At 30.7% G+C, this 17,218-nt stretch overlaps 2 protein-coding genes across 5 annotated transcripts; both read left to right on the forward strand.

Moving 5' to 3' along the window:
- The first annotated feature begins 1,720 nt into the window (after positions 1-1,720).
- LOC114179947 lies at positions 1,721-7,890 on the forward strand. 4 transcript variants are annotated; one of them, XM_028066461.1, is made up of 16 exons: positions 1,721-1,915; positions 2,919-3,022; positions 3,150-3,257; positions 3,682-3,717; positions 3,901-4,011; positions 4,178-4,261; positions 4,334-4,452; positions 4,974-5,075; positions 5,558-5,674; positions 5,753-5,818; positions 6,078-6,144; positions 6,366-6,419; positions 6,577-6,672; positions 7,015-7,041; positions 7,146-7,181; positions 7,588-7,890. In XM_028066461.1, the coding sequence occupies exons 2-16, from the start codon at positions 3,020-3,022 to the stop codon at positions 7,732-7,734; spliced, it is 1,173 nt and encodes a 390-aa protein (XP_027922262.1). In that variant the 5' UTR covers positions 1,721-1,915; positions 2,919-3,019; the 3' UTR covers positions 7,735-7,890. The 4 variants fall into 4 exon arrangements, with proteins under 4 accessions (XP_027922262.1, XP_027922264.1, XP_027922265.1 ...); XM_028066463.1 differs by having other exon boundaries at positions 3,150-3,188; XM_028066462.1 differs by lacking the exon at positions 1,721-1,915 and adding an exon at positions 1,946-2,719.
- Positions 7,891-10,345: 2,455 nt separating this feature from the next.
- On the forward strand, positions 10,346-17,140 carry LOC114178407 (secretory carrier-associated membrane protein). The gene is made up of 12 exons (XM_028064279.1): positions 10,346-10,648; positions 12,755-12,871; positions 12,981-13,043; positions 13,523-13,556; positions 13,787-13,909; positions 14,844-14,906; positions 15,002-15,095; positions 15,700-15,745; positions 15,833-15,900; positions 16,361-16,409; positions 16,625-16,690; positions 16,777-17,140. The coding sequence occupies exons 1-12, from the start codon at positions 10,592-10,594 to the stop codon at positions 16,861-16,863; spliced, it is 867 nt and encodes a 288-aa protein (XP_027920080.1). The 5' UTR covers positions 10,346-10,591; the 3' UTR covers positions 16,864-17,140.
- The last annotated feature ends 78 nt before the right edge of the window (positions 17,141-17,218 follow it).

A 17,218-nucleotide genomic window follows, 5' to 3' on the forward strand; every position in this document is an offset into this window, starting at 1 on the left:
CAATTTTATAGTAAATTGTGAGTTTAATTGTTTATTGTCTTTTATTGATATATTATAAGATAAAAGAGTATTAAGTATGTATCTACTCATCTTATTTTCTATATTACACAAGTGAAAACATATGCATGCGTGTCTATTTTTGAATGATAATAAAAATTAATAAAACTATTATTATTGTAATAATTATAAAATTAAATATAAATTATTTTTGTAAATTATTTTTTTATTTATTTTATATGTAGTTTTATAATTTAGAAAATAGGTAAGTTTAAAAAAACCGTCAAAATAAAATATACGGTTAAATTTAAAAATGTTAAAATTGATGTGGCATGACATAAACTTGTGGAGAAAACTTTTAAAAAGTGATTTAAAAATAAAAAATATTGTAAATTACACGTGACATCTAAGAAGAAATGTTAAAGTCATTTATACAAATCAGTAAAAAAATATTAATCGAATTATTTTAACAAAAATTATAACATAATTAAATAAAAAAATAAAAGACAAAAATAATAATTTCAATAAAAATTTTGAAAAATTATTTTAACTTAATAATTGACATTAATGAGTTATTAGTGTAAACATAGACACAATTAAATATGTATATTTACTAAAAATAAAATAAAAATAAAAAAGAACAACTAGTGATAAATAAAAAAAGGAAAAGAAAAAGATAAATAATTTTATAAAAAATAGGTAAAAATAATCGTTAATTTTTTAAACATTAATAAATAATTATATTATAAAAAATATAATTAATATTATAAATAAAAATCTCTATATATATTATTATATATACAAACATTAATCCTCTCTTATATTCAAACAATAACGGTTTTATTAAGTCTCTCGAAATTTTTTTCTCTCTTGATTGATATATTAAAACTTAAGATAAAAGATAAAAGAAATGAAAAAATTATGTATCTCGTTACACTATTGAAACTCTTTTATGATAAAATTGTTATTATAATTGTAAAATTAAATATAAATAAATTCTGTAACTTTATTGCAAATATTTTTTTATGTATATTATAGGCAGTTTTATATTTTAAAAAAATGTTAAGTTTGAAAAAACGGTCAAAAGTTTAATTTTATTATTTTATTGTTATATATTATGGTTATTAGTTTAATATATGTAATATATTGATGACCAAAAAAGAAATAATAACTTATGTATTAATAAAGAAAAAATAAATTATAATAACTAATTTAAAACTTAGAATATAAATAAAATAAAATTTAAAAATTACTAGTAATTCATTTCAGTTAATTCAAATGAATAATCTTGTTGATAACATAATTATATTAATTAATGTTTATATTAATTAATGCTTACAGTAATTAATGTTTATATTAATTAATGCCTGTTATTATTATCCAGTCATCACATTAATGAATTTATCTTAAATTGCTTTTAATACATGAGTGATATTTAGAATTGTAAATTTTATATATATTTTTCAGTAAAATTTGTTAAGATTTTATACAATTTAAAACCTTAATCATGATAATAAAGTAATTAGTTTTTACTTAAAAATATCATTGTTTTAATTATAAATATTAATACAAAATTATTCAAATATTAATAGAATTCTTACATTGAAATATAGGCAATTTTTTTTTTAAATAATACAACATAATTTAGAAAAAGAGAAGTAATAAATCACTTTATAAATGTTACATTGGAGATCACAGTTTGTCATTAACCATGAGCCAAGCTTGGTGCAAGCTTCCATAATATCCCAAATTCCCATATTCCTCCTTAACAACGCATGCATATAATAATATATTCCTTTATCTCTCTCCTTCTCTCACTTCACTTGTAACTCTTGTTTCATCGTCCCCTCCCTTCATTCTTTCATCTTTCTGGCTCTCACCTCTGTTTTCCTCTTCACTGAGATTCTTCTGCATCTGGGTATGTCCAGTGATTTTCAAAGCTTTCTCCTTTTCCATTTTCATGCATACCCTTTTGTTTCCCCCTGTTTTTTTGTCCATCCCGTTACCTTTCATGTCTCTTTTTCCCGTTTCCTCTTCTGGGTCCTATTGCTTGATTTTAGGGAGAATCTCCAACTGTTGGAAAGTTTCGAATCTGTCTTGTCTCATGAAAATGTTGTTTCGATTTGTGATGCCAATCAAATGAAGGTTTTTGCTCTTTATTTAATTTTCGGGTGGAAGTATAACTTTACTATTCTCTATGTGGCGATGATGAATGAAAGTATCTAAGGGTTGGATCTAATTAAAAATCTCAGGGAGTTGTTTTCAATGTTTTTTATGTATGAAAATTTTGAGGAGGGGCCGTTTTTCCTTTTCTGTAAAATGTTTTTTGTCTTAATTTATTAATTGGACTTTTGCTGTAAAGAGCAGAGTTTTGGTTTTCAGGTACTGGCCAATGTTTTGGCCAGCTGTGTATTTTCCTCTCCCTTTTCTTTCTGTTTTTCATATGATCCTTGTGTTGTGTCGGTTAAATCTAATGCATGCAGCTCTGTTTTCGTGTTCCTTGGGGGTGCTTATGTGTTGGAGTATGTGGTGTCAGTTTTTAATTACTTTTATATGAATTTTAGTGCCGTTTTAAGTGGAGGTTTGGCTGGTGTTGGTAACGAGTGTGGATTAAGCAACTTGTGATCATTGCATATGCTCTAAGCATGTTTCTGAAATTCACATGCATTAGCTCTTTCTTGTCACACTGCAGCATGTGCATCAACATCTCACCAATCCCCTTGTTAGTCCCAATTTCTCTCACATAAGTAAATATAATTTACAATTGCTTATATGCCATTCAGTTATGTGCAAATTTCTCTGTGTTTTTGACCCTGGGGTTTGAGCTGGCTTGTGATTTAGCTGACAATTCTAAAGCAGCACTTTTCCTTTTGGTCCTTTGTGTTTTATAAAATTTAATAATTTCTGATACTTTCTATCAGAGCAAGCAGTTTGTGATGAAGACTGAATAATAAATCCATTTCTTCTATGAGGTCAATAAAATCATGGAGGTGGCCGACGGGAAAAAGGAGTGTCTTGCCTAATGGTTTGTCTTATTTTCTTTGAAGTCATTGCTTATGATATTTCGAAGGAGAATATCTCGTAAACAATTTTTATTGAGGAGTTTTGTGTTTGTAACTCTGGTCTTCTAATTTTGAATTTTCTTGAACCAGGGGAAATCAATTTTGAAGATGAAGCAACTTCCTTTTATGGTAGTTGTTTGTACAGTAATGTTGTTTGTTGTGTATAGGACTTTAAAGTATCAATATTACGAAGAAGAGGTATGAGATAGCATGTCATGACTTTAGGTCAAAAATGATGATTAAATTTATATTCTGCATCAGGTTGGGGATCATTTACTGTTGACGCGCTGTTTTATCCAGAGCAGTATAACAATGTAAATGTGCATTTTAGTTAGGAAACTTGTGAAGTGGTTCTCAAACATTAAACAATCAACTCTTTGTTGTCATTAAGTGATATTGAAAAAGTAATCTTCATAAAATTCTATAGCCTTCCTTGAACGTTTTTTCCAGCTCCTAGTATGGTGTATATTTACATGGCCCCAGCTTTACCCTTCGTAGCAGGTGGCAGCTACATTGCCCGAGCCTTACCCTTCGTATAATGCACCCATACATGACATTGCATTCTGGTACTTCCTGTTCTAATTTGAATTTCCTTCTTGTGTTTCATTTATATTATTATCAGATAGACAAAAGGTGGAGTTTCCAGGGAGAACAAGAGGTATATTATGGCGCTAATCATGACTTTTTCTAAATTTAAGCCTTGGTGCATTTAGATGGTGAATGATGGCTACTTTCAAAATTTTGGATGCACCTCCCTAGTTTGCAATACTTTCATTTTTTTGGTAATGTAACTTGGATGCATATTCGTTTTCATATTGGTGCTTTTGATGCCACTTTGCAGGCTTATCCTGTTACTTCAGGAAATCTGAAGGGCTTACCACGAGGTATAATACATGATACTTCAGATTTGGAGCTTAGGCCTTTATGGTCTCGAAGTAGTTTGAGGTCAAAGGTAAGCATCTTTGAAGTTTTATATCATTTATATTGTGGTTCTACTTAAACTTGACAGATGACGGGTGGATTTCGGAAACTGCAATGAGCATGCCATCAGTTATCAAAGCTACTTCACCTTAGCTAGCTGATTTACTGATTCCTTGGTGGTGGTTATTTGATTGCAGGTTAGTGTTTACTCCGATCGCCACTTGCTTGCAATTCCAGTTGGTATGAAACAAAAGCATAATGTAGATGCAATGGTGCAAAAGGTATTTTGTTGATTCATTTGGCTATCAAAATTGTTTTAGTCAGTACTCCTGATCTAATTTCATTGATTTCAGTTTCTTCCAGAAAATTTTACAATTATTTTATTCCACTACGATGCCAATATGGATGGATGGTGGGATCTTAGTTGGAGTAGCAAGGCCATACACATAATTGCTCAAAACCAAACAAAGTGGTATGTTACTCGACCAACCATATATGTTCTTTCTATCTGTCTGGAAACTTTATATTGTTTAATGTGTTAATTGGAAGGTTTTTCTTCAAACATTTCCGGGAACATGTCATGCCTTTATCAAGGATTTATTGAAAATAATGAGTGAAGAAGGCTACTAAATATCATTAGAAGTAGGGAAGATATTTTTGTTTCTGTCAATGTATTAGAATCAAGGTCATGATTTACATCCGTTTTTATTCCTGGGAATAACCATTCGAATCATTAAACTTTACAGAACAACTTAATACCTCACTGTACCCATGTTAATCTTCTAGTTGTAGATGAGTTAGGTGATGTGCTTGACCTTGGCTCTGTTACTATGTATCCCTTTTCAGTCTGTGGCATTTCTGTGCATGCCAGATAACGGTCCTCTTACTTTTGTTGCCTACCATTTGCTTTTGTTTTAAATATATGATGAATGTCTATATTTCAATGGTTTGTTTTTTACCTGTCTAGATATTAATTCCTGAGTGTTTCCACAGGTGGTTTGCTAAAAGATTTCTACATCCAGATATAGTTTCTATTTATGATTACATTTTTCTCTGGGACGAGGACTTAGGGGTGAAGCATTTTTCTCCATCAAGGTATTACTGGTGGTTTTGTTCCACTCTTGTGCTATACTTTTACATTTGTCTGCTTTTTTTCTTCTAATATGAAGCTTTTTATTTTATTTAGCAGCTGAGGGACCCATGATACAATTACAACGAAAGTGATCCCATTTTATTCAATTATATTTGTTGAATGCCGTATTTACAATTTATACACCTATACATTAATGCAGTATTGATTAATATTTCTCAATTTTAGATAAAAGGCAGGGCAATATTGCAATTCTTTTCAAACTCTATAATGATTCTCTGCCTCTGTTGTTTAATTGAACTTGCACGCAAAATAAGCTCTAAAGCCTCCTTATTGGATTAATAAAGTCACATTAGATCTCTAAGTAATCTTTTATTGTCTTGTTATTTCAAAGACTAGTCAATCACCTCATGACAAGCTTTTTATGCTCTCATCAAAGAAAGAATGAATTAACATGAATATCTTTTTCCTTTTCCTTTTTTTCCAGATACATTGAAATTGTGAAGGAAGAAGGATTGGAGATATCTCAACCAGCTCTTGACCCAGATTCTGGACATATACATCATAAAATTACAGTTAGAGCTAAAACAAAAAGAGTTCATAGGTGACTTTTTGTTTGAGGCTATTGATACATGTACTTGCTAATCAATTTCAAACTTAGCTTGAGTTTTCATGCATGCAGAAGAGTCTATGAACTCAGAGGCAATACTAGGTGTTCAGAGGCAAGTACAGGGCCTCCATGCACTGGGTAACTGCTACTTTATCTGAACCTAAATATGCCAATTTTTCTTAAGATGTTCATTCTGATTCTTGTTCCTGTGGTGTTATCCTCCTTCTTTGTGCCATCAAGATATCATAGATGTTTAAATTTGACCAGTCAATGCATTGAAAAAGGAACTTAACAAAATGAGAATAACATTTCCTCTTTTTTTGGAGTTTTATGATAGTTTTATTTTTGCATCTATAATCATGTTATGAATGACACAAATTTCATTGAAACTTGACAGGTTTGTGGAAGGTATGGCTCCTGTTTTCTCTCGATCTGCCTGGGATTGTGCTTGGCATCTTATACAGGTAATTTTCTGAGGATTAACTTTCTGCTCTCTTCTCTTACAGTTAAAAGTAAAACTTATTCCAATAAACTTAGATTTCTTCACTTATTTTTTGGTTAACATCCGTATTGAGTTTGACTTTGTCATTCTGAAATTTTTAGTATTTAATTTTTTATTTGATTGCTTATAATAGATTAAAATAGTCCATAGTTTGCTAACATCATTGTGATTTCATTTTCTCAGAATGACCTTGTCCATGGATGGGGATTGGATATGAAAATAGGATATTGTGCTCAGGTAAGAATTACACATTTTCTGAACTAGTTTTCTATTCAACTTGCATATCAACGGTTGGCTGTCATTATAGTAACTAATTTCCACTTGTCTCTTTATTTTAACTTCATTCTTTTCATGATAGGTATCATTAACTGTTGAAATCAATGTAATTTTTCAGGGAGATCGCACACAAAATGTGGGAGTTGTTGATGAGGAATATGTTGTTCATAAGGGAATACCAAGTCTGGGTGGCAGTGGGGATCAAACAGCTAAAGTATTGTGTTCCTTTCTATCCACATTGGTGAATTAATTTTGTGTGCAATCTTTGCCACCTAAAATGGGCTTTGATACACAAAATTTATCATTATAATCTGCGTTTGTGTGTGTGTGTGTGTAATCAATGGTTGCAATTTATTGGTCTCATCTCACGCCACACTAGAACCTGTGGCAATAGCTTGAGCACACTGAGTTGATAGTGAAACTTTGTTCAATGAACACCCCTTTCCTTTTTAACAAGAAAAATTCACAGGAACAACACTGTTAGCCACATGTATTTTCTCATTCCTTTTTTTTTTACAAAAGGTGTCCTTTTTACGAGTTGTCGTTCATTTTTCAGGTTTTGAGTCGTGGAAGGCCAACTCCGGTAAGATTATAATGACAATCACAGTTATTCCCTGTTATCCTATTTCATTTACTAACAAATTAAATCCTAACTTCATTTTCTCGTTGGTTTTGTTTCATAATCAGAGACACCGTGCCTCGGCCTTTGATGAGCGAATTGAGGTGAGGCTTTTGAACCGCATTTGAAATAAAGTCCCTTGTTGATCACAAAACATTTTACAAATGATCTTGTTACTTTTTCACTGCTTTTGAAACCAAGTCTTTGTACTGGTCACAAAGTATCTTATACTTGACGAATTTGGATTTTCTGCTGAATTTTTCTTGGTTGTGTCTACAAAATACAGTGAAACATTGATTTTTATACTTTAAAGTATATAAAAAGCATTTGTAAAGAATCAATATAGTATATTTTTAATGTTCAATGGAGGACAATAACAGAAAAATCCATTAGAGAATAAGAACTTGCAAATGACCTTGTTACTTCTTAACTGCTTTTGAAACCAAGTCTTGAATTGATCACAAAGTTGCTTGCAAATGACCTTGTTTACACTGTAACATGAGTGATCAGATAAGAAGGCAATCAACGTGGGAACTTGAAGTGTTCAAAGGCCGGTGGAATAAAGCTATTACTGAGGACAAAACCTGGGTTGATCCATTTACCAGTGATGAAAAAAAACGCTTGAGACATAGGAAGAAAAACAATCGCTTCTCTTAACTTTCTTTTCACTAGGTTTGATTTGTTAGCCATTTCATTCACAGGGCAATTGGTACAATTTAGTTGTTGTAGCTGAATGAATAAACACCTCATTCAAATTTTGGAATCCTAACATATTTCTTTATATTCTTTTGTTCTTTTCATTCATCTCACAAATGCTTCTCTACCTCCTTTTCTTTTAACCATACATGTCTTTTCTTAATATTTTTTATTTAGATGTAATTCTCATATATGCAACCTTGTTGTCATCATTTGAACTGTAACGAAGAAGCTTCCATTCTTTTTGTAGTGCTTTTGTTTTGGTGGTTTAAGTTTGTTCACTCAACCATTCTCAACATACTGTGTAGAATGCAGCAGGTAGCGACTATTTTTCTTAAAGTAACACTATAACTGTAACAAAAGCAAATAATGAATATATTAATAGTGTAAACAATTTTATATATCAGTCAATTATGATAAAGTGTTTTAATAATAATTATTTTAAAATACATGTCATTTTTTATTGGTTGATAGTGTAAAGCCTACGTAAAACTAAGTTTTCATTCGTGAACATGAAAAGTTATTTGAGGCGATATACTATTTTATTAATGATAAAAGTGTTTGCTTTTTTTAGTTATCATCTTAACATGTAGGACACATTTTCATTGCATGCATTCATACATACTCAAATAACTCCTTTTGTTACTTGCTCTAATTCTTGTTGTATATTCTTAAGCTTTGATTTACTTGTTAAACATCTCATAATTAATAATATTATATTTGCTCTAACAATTTTTGTTGAGCATTTTATTCTAATATATTTATTCTCTCATAAACTCACCAAAATTAAATAATGTTTGTCATCATAAAAAAGAAAAACATTATAAAAACTTGATCTAGTCTCAAATAACCTATACATATTGAATGACACTTCACTATATGTTTTCATATAATTAATATAATTAAATTTTAAAACAATAAAATGTTAAATATTATTGTGAGGGAGTATCAATTATTGGATGGATTACTTAGTATTAAACCAAAATTATAATTGATAGCATAATACAACTTTTTTTACTTAATATTGTAACAACCAACATGTCATAGTTTGTTTAGCCCACCTAACCTCTATTAAGATACCATTAATAACACATGCAACACAATAAATCCAAGTTAGAAGTTTTACTTTAAATTTTAATTTAGATTATAAATGTTAATTTGATTTTGAATTAACATTTTCCATTTGCATCTGAAATTTTGAAAAATTTAAGCGTACTGTATTAAATAAGTTTAATGTTATAGTGAACATTTTTATAAAAGAAAAAATTGATGACACAATTTATGATGGAACAAGTAATTTGCAGTTTTGATTATGATTGTGAGTTGAGGGAACATAAATACTTGCATGCTATGCTATGTATTGGAAATAAATTGGTAGCTTTTTAATTACTGGAGCTTTGAGAAGTTTTAATTTTTTAAGTAGATGATGTTTTTGAGAAGTTTTGAGAATGAAATTTGAGATATAAAAACTTGAATAGCTTACTCTTGTGAAATTTGAGATATATTGTGAGAACAATAACAAGGTTATCAATTCTAGAATTTATGTAAAGTAACAACTTCAAAAATAAATAAATAAATAAATTGTTCATTATTAGGTCATAGTTAAATTCTTATTAAATTTTACAACTTTTCTATTTGGGTATTTGAAATACGTTTAGTTATCCACAATTTTAGATATAACAGTAATGAAAAACATCGATGATTATTATTTATTGTAAAATTTTATTGTTTATTTATATATACGATGCATGTTTTTTTATTGACAATAAACATTCGCACCCCCACCCTCTGCAAATAGCAACTAACACTACCCCACTTAGAAATTGACATAATTTTGAATTAGAGTTATGAAGGATGTGAGAGAACCCTAATTTGAAATGTTGGTTTGTTTCTAACAGCAAAATGCCAAATACACAATTTGAAAATTTTGTCTTTTTCCCAACATAACATGTTTGGACAAATTAGCTTGATTACCTTTTCTCTTTAACCATGAGTAAGTGCAATGTTTCAAAAGTTCATTTGATTATGCCTTTGTCTTCAAATGTGGTTCCATTTTCAGAAGATACTATTACACTACAACAACAACTAATCCACCCAATAATTTTTATTTGGCTAAAAGTAAATGAAAATTAATTAAATTCCAATAAAATGAATAAAAATATCAATGCAAATTAAATTCCGCCACTAGATTAAAAATGTTTTAAAATCTGGTCTCACTAAATGAACCACTAAGAGAAAAAATAAAATCAAACGAGTTGTTATTTGAAAAGAATCTTACACTATTACATATTTTAAAAATTTAAAATTGTTTTTCTGTTGTATTTGAAAAAATCTTCATACACTAATCACATAAATTTTATATTTCTCAACTAGCATATTGTTAATTCAAATCTAAATTTTAAAATTGTTACTTAAAGAACAGCAAATTTATTTTAAGTATCTAACTGAAGTGAATAAAAAAAAATTATAATATCATCAATTGTCTCATTAATTGAAAAAATCCAAATATACCAACTTTAAAATTCTTATCTTCTCTGTTTTTTTCTTTCAAATTTCAAATTTTCCGATTATATATACAATGAAAAAACTAAGTTGAAAACAGAGCCTCTGTCTTTATTTTCTTCTGTATTACGCTGACCGAAGACAATTCTTTGTGTCTGTAGCTGGAATTTCCCCATATGCAACCCTTCTTACTTTACCTTCTAATTTTTTAAAGAAGTTTCACACTTTCAAATATCACCGCTCCAGAAATCTTCTCTTTTTAATACCCATTTGACCATAGTTTCTGGAGAGATCAGATCCCTGCATTCCAATTCTCATGGCTGGTCGTTATGATAGTAACCCCTTCGATGAGGAAGAAGTGAACCCCTTCGCTGTAAGTCTTTTCACGGTTGTTCTTTTCTTTTTCCTCTCAAAGTTGGGATTTTGTGAACTGGGTTTGCAGTTTTGTGTGGAAATTGATTTGATCCTGTTCTGGGGATGTTTAAGCTTGCTATTTTGGTCAAATTCTTGTTTGCGAATTGTTGTTTTTGTTGTCGGTTTCGGTTGACTTGTTTAATACTATAATTGATGTGGTAAAGGAAACCGGTTTGGGGTTGTTTGTGGTAGTGTCTGTGTTTCTATTTTGAGTTAGTTATAGATTTTGTTCTCTCTGCTTCATGTTGGGTTTTTGTGTTTTTTTTTTTTCATGATGTTTTGGCCCTAAGAAGTTTACCTTTACAATTAGGCTGAACATGTCTGGAGAAATTTTTGCGTCTCCTTGAGATTTACTTGCAGATGCATACACAGATGGTGAGACTGTGTTTCTCAAAGTCAGTGTGCCTGATAATTTCTTAATGAATGAACATGAAGTAATCTTTTCGCGCCGCTGGTGGTGACGGAAGTCAAGAAGTTTTCAAAATCCATTTTTTATTTAAAATAAAGATATGGAACTCATGAGTCCTGACCACATATGATTAAATGTTAACTAGGAACTGGAAGTCCTGCTAATGGTTTATTTGAAAGAGATATTGAGACATCTTCCCTTTCATGGAAGATAAATAGTGGTTTTGGTGTAACTATAGTTAGAAAAGTACTGGTTATGTTAAGTTGTTTCAAATGTTATTGTGTGTATATACAGATACACATAAATGCAATTTGATCCTTGAAAGTTTCAGTAGTTACTAGTGAAGGACTTCTGTTAACAAATTTATTGTATTTATGTTCAACTAAGGATGGCCCTAGACAGTTATGTGTATATTAAGAGGACCGGGAGCAGTTTTTGAATTATCAAATGAAAAACTGTGAAAAACTGGAAACTAAGAAAATGAAGAATGGAGAGAATAAATTACAATTATTGGTTTTCCTGTAATATTCTACGAATTTTCATTTTGGTTCCTCAATTCAATCATAGAAATGTTTACTGCAGAATTTTGAAATTGGTGCAGTTAAGTCCCTCTGTTAGTTTGATGCCCTTTTTTGTGACAAATTGATGATGAGTTTCTCTTTTTTTTTTCTGGCGTGAAAATGGTGAGGCACAATGCAACACTAACTAAATTAATGCTTTGTTCACATGGCAAGATCAATCTGACTCGGATATAATTGCACCAATTTGAAAGCTATTAACCAGGCAACATTGTTGCCGCTGAAGTAAGGGGGATCAAAATTGAATCTTACGTCTAATCAAGGAACCAAAACTATAATTAAACCAACTGCAAGACAGGGAAGGGTGAAAGATTATGGAAGTAGAGCTTAGAAAGGATTACTTAAATGTACATCATTTTGTTACTGAGCTCTTAGAATATCAGTGATGTGATGTGTGTGTATACGAACATTTTGTTTTTTTCAGAATATTCTGAACATATAATTCAGAGTTTTAAAATTGTATTTAATTATAATAATTATAGTAACGGACAGTGCAATAGGAAAAGGTAATGTCATCAAATATATCTTTTTTTTAGTTGTTACATTTTAGGTTTGTGAAGATTTAAGAAGTATTATAAGCCCACTAGATATTACAAATGGTCTCTACTCTCTCTACAGATCACAAAATAACTAGAAGTGCAATAATGGTTATGATATAAAAAAACTATGTTGTATGAAGGTGCATGATTGTGATATTGACATTTTTTCTTAACGTGGAAGGATCTGATATATGAAAGGGAAATTTAGATGTGATTACTAGTGAAACATGTGGGAGCATAATTATCGAGACAAAGGAAGAGGTGTGCTGGGGATTGGTGGGAGGGAGCATGACCCTTCTGGCTTCTCCTCCTACATTCATTGTGTTGTGATAATGAATTATGTAATCATCTTATCCATTTAATGTTAGGGTAATCGAGTTTTCACTACCTTGTCTTGGGAAAATCCTTTTCTAGCTTAACTCTAGAGTCTAGGTTCACGGCCAGATTTATTTATTATGAAGTAAATTGTGTATCATCTGATGATAAAAGGCTATAAATCTTCTGTGACTTACTGTGTTGTAATGTTTTTAAACTGTTAGAATCCTGGAAGTGTTCCTGCAGCCACAAATTCAAGGCTTTCACCTCTTAAGCCAGAGCCTGTTGATTATAATTACGGCTTTGGTGCAACAGTTGATATACCCCTTGATTCATCGACGGTATGTATAAAATTGAGGTTGATGAAATCCTCAGTTCTTTTCTTATTTCTAATGTGTTGTTGCAAGTATTAATCATAGTTTTTCTAATTATGATATCCTTAAACTGTAGGATTTGAAGAAGAAGGAGAAGGAACTTCAATCTAAGGAAGCTGAATTGAGACGAAGGGAACAGGTATAGAATGGGATTTCAATTAATCTAAAATTTGATATATGCATGATTACCAAGACAATAAGAATATCATATGGTTTGCTTTGTTTTATTTGTATTCTATATAATTTATTAAGTTGATGGTGTCCAACGCTTACTCCTAGAGTAAGTGAGTAGTTTCCTATATATCTGTGTCCCTACAAACATCAAGAATTTTAACTGAATCTGATTGATTATATTACCTGAAGTTTGGATATGAAAATGATGAAGGCATCTGAAATTGTTATATGATTGATAATAGGTTGGTCTATGGAAATATGGATCTTCTTAAAAAAGGCCTCCTCATCAAATCATGTTATCCTCTATTTAATATTTATAATTTTCGCACTGACGTTTATTCAATTAACCTTATGTACATAAAGGTTTGTCTACTGACTTTTCTGTGAACTGCAACTGCTTGGAAATTCACATTCATTTTATTTGTTTTTATGTATCAAATTCAGGATGTCAGGCGGAAAGAAGAAGCTGCTGCACGAGGTGATTTACATTTCCTGATTCTGTATTTGAAGTTTGCTTTAAAAATAATTGTTTGCAAGTTTTTTTGGTCTTTGGCCTGGGGTCAGGATGTGATTTCTGTTTGTGCTCTCATACCATTTAATAGTGGAGGAATGGTAATACTGCAGGGTTCTATAGATGTCTCCGAATTTGATGCACTAATTTAAGTTTTGCTTAATTATTGTAATAGGTACTTACATTTTGTTTTGCAGCTGGAATTGTTCTTGAAGAGAAGAATTGGCCACCGTTTTTTCCAATAATCCATCACGACATTGCTAATGAAATTCCTATTCATCTACAGAAATTGCAATATGTTGCATTTACTACCCTGTTAGGTACATTATTCTTTTTATTTATTTTTTTATTTTTTGGGAGTGCAGTGAGTATTATCATTTCGTTCTTTTATTTTTCAGTTTTATTAGTAAATTCTATTTCAAGGATCCTTTGTGTCTTCTTGGTACTATAACCTTGGTCCCTTTGATTTTCTTACGTAATTATCTTTGGCTTAATTCCTCCTTGTATTACTCAATTACCATCATTTTTCGAAATTTAACATCTAAGTTTTTTTTTGTCTCATGCATTTTATCATCATTATTTTTTAATTTTCACACATTTTACTGAATTGTTAAAATATCTAGCAACACATTGATGTGTCAGTGAAAAAAAAAATGGCATAAAAGTAATTTTTTTCGATTTTTTTTTCCTTTTTTGGTGATTTGTTAGCATGTCATTATATATTTAATGGATCGATAAAATACAAAAAAAAAAAAAAATTGAAGAATATGATAGTAAAATGTGTGAAAAATTTTGGATGGTAAAATTTGTGAAATGATGATAGTTGAGTGTTAACCTAAATAATTAATCCGTTATATTTTAATTGGCATCAATGACAAATTTTTTACACCTTATACTAGAAAGTAGCAATTGGGAATATTTTCTTTTCTACTCCCAGAATTTTTAAAATGAAACAAAAGAAATTGAAGCCTTGAAACGAGGTGAAATACTCTGAATAACTAGCTTTGCCTGAATGATTAATTTGAAAGCATTAACCTGGATTATTGGAACTAATCTGGTTTGTTGATTAAGATAAAGGCCGGATAAAGGAATTCTGTACTTATTTGTTCTATCATAATCACATGTTTTGAATTAATTATGGTCATAACAAATGTTTCTATTGTGAGTTATCTGTAAATAATGTAATTTCATATCCATAACCAATGCAAACATGAGATTGGTTCGCTGTCATTAAAAAACAGTTCTGTTTTGCAGGATTAGTGTTGTGCCTTTTTTGGAATGTCATAGCTGTTACTGCAGCTTGGATTAAGGGTGAAGGTGAGTTTAGGTAATTGAATATTTACTTAGGTTATTATATAGCTCAATTACAAATCTGACATATCTAAATTCCAACTTGGCCTTGTTTATTGTAGGTGTAAAAATATGGTTTCTTGCCATCATCTACTTCATAGCAGGGGTTCCTGGGGCATATGTTCTGTGGTATCGCCCATTATATCGTGCTTTTAGGTAAATTTTTAATGCTTGCATGCACTAATGTATTATGCAACTGCAATTATTTGCTTATAACTTGTGTAGTCACTTAAACTCGTTTTGGAGACCAGAGTCATGTCTAGGCTTTTAATGGTTCAACATTGGGTCTGTATGAGTGTTATCATGTTTTATCACATTTGGTTGTGTTTTGTCCATATGGTTAATCTGAGCTGCAGAAGATTTGAATTCCTGAAGTAAATAAGTATTAGTATTTGGACTTAGAATCTAACTCAATCCACAAAACTGATTTTGTAATTAAAGCGATCTAGAATAGAAGTAACTGTAATTAAGTTGACTTTTCAACAATAAATTTAATTTAGTTGAACATTTTTTTTTCATTTGTTTTTCCTTCTTTTCCTATGAATTAATGGGTTATTCATCAAAGTGTCAGGCTATTGTTGATGCTGACAAATTTTGATGAGATGCTCTGCCCCTCCTGAAAATTTTACCTTATACTCTGAAGCATTCATGTGAAAAATAGGAAAATATAATATGCATACATATTTTCATCTTTTTATTTGGCCATACTTTTGAATATGCTTTAAAATATGGGTCTTGAATATGCTTCTTGATTTTGCAGGACTGAAAGTGCTTTGAAATTTGGATGGTTTTTCATGCTTTATCTGGTAAATAAATGGATTATACTTCTGCATAAGCTATGCTTCAAAAAATGGAAGAAATCTAATACTCTTCATTCCTTGTTTTCCTGACAGCTTCACATAGGATTCTGCATCTTAGCTGCAGTTGCTCCTCCAATAGTTTTCAAAGGCAAATCACTGACGTATGTCCACTTCGTATATGTTCTCTATTTTACACACCAATATTGCTCATATGACTTTATTTATGTTACAAGGAGACTAAGTATTCAATTTCTCTTTCCTTGTTGAGAAGATAGATTTCTTTTTTTCTTTCCCTTGTCAGAAATAGGAGTAAATGACTAATCTACTGAAAAAGGACTTCAGAACATGCGCATCAATACCATCACCTTCCACTGGAATAACCTGATTTGAAATCTTTTAGAAACATGTTAGTTGGTTGGCTGATATTGAGAAGAAAATTAATGCATATTACCCATTAATAAGAGGACAAGTTAAGACTTGAGAATGATGATGGATTTGGGGCTTTGGGGCGTTGCTAAGTTTATATTTTAGGATTTAATGGGTGTGTTTCATTTCTCAAGATGCTGAAGTTGTTTTCAGTCTTTTAACCTAGTGGCTGACACTGTCTACTCATTGATACAGGGGTATTCTGTCTGCCATAGATGTGCTGGGCGACCATGCTTTGATTGGGGTAAGAGGGTTTTTCATAAATTATTTCTTGTTCCAAAAACATACTATTCAGTTATCAGAGTTGTATTTATACAAGTTACACCCTATGTTAATTTAAGATTTTTTCAGTGACATAATGCACCATCTTTTTGCAAATACTACAGAATGCAACCTAGACAACATGATGCTTCTGAATGATTATTTTTCTTATCATGTTTTTCTCCATTTGCCTTGCAGATTTTCTACTTCATCGGGTTTGGATTATTCTGCGTTGAAACGTTGATTAGCATTTGGGTTATTCAGGTCTGATTACACTTCCTGAAGTTTCAAATCATTTTAAGCACATGCACCCAACTTACCAACTCACTATTTCATTGTTTACCATACAGCAAGTATACATGTACTTCCGTGGCAGTGGTAAGGCTGCTGAGATGAAACGAGAGGCTGCTAGAGGAGCATTAAGGGCTGCTGTATGATTTATCAGTCTTGTGGAGAAGACAGTACGGATACATTATGGATCAATGTTGTATATTTAAGCCACACTCTTGAATTTGAACAAAACTAGTCCACTGAGAATGATTTTTGCTTACACCTGTAATTTTATTTATTTATTTTTATGTTGTTTAACATGGTACCTATTTATGTGGTTTGTTAGTGTATATGCTGAGAGCATGGACATACTAGTGGCTGGTAGAAACATGCTATAATTTATTGAAGTTGATCCTCTATACAGTTTTTAAGTTTCACTTCTTATTCCAAAAGTTGAATTTTCATGCATGAGTTCTTCGTTAAAATTAAAAAGATCTAACTAAAATCATACTTTTAAACACG

The sequence above is a fragment of the Vigna unguiculata genome, chromosome 3 (assembly GCF_004118075.2).
Source record: "Vigna unguiculata cultivar IT97K-499-35 chromosome 3, ASM411807v1, whole genome shotgun sequence".
In the NCBI taxonomy this organism is placed as follows: domain Eukaryota; kingdom Viridiplantae; phylum Streptophyta; class Magnoliopsida; order Fabales; family Fabaceae; genus Vigna; species Vigna unguiculata.

Coding starts and splice junctions, on each gene's coding strand:
- LOC114178407 (XM_028064279.1), top strand. CDS start 10,592: ATGGCTGGTCGTTATGATAGTAACCCCTTCGATGAGGAAGAAGTGAAC. Junction 12,872..12,980: donor TACCCCTTGATTCATCGACG/GTATGTATAAAA, acceptor CTTAAACTGTAG/GATTTGAAGAAGAAGGAGAA. Junction 16,691..16,776: donor TTAGCATTTGGGTTATTCAG/GTCTGATTACAC, acceptor TTTACCATACAG/CAAGTATACATGTACTTCCG.
- LOC114179947 (XM_028066461.1), top strand. Junction 3,258..3,681: donor ATCAATATTACGAAGAAGAG/GTATGAGATAGC, acceptor TATTATTATCAG/ATAGACAAAAGGTGGAGTTT. Junction 4,012..4,177: donor GAAGTAGTTTGAGGTCAAAG/GTAAGCATCTTT, acceptor ATTTGATTGCAG/GTTAGTGTTTACTCCGATCG.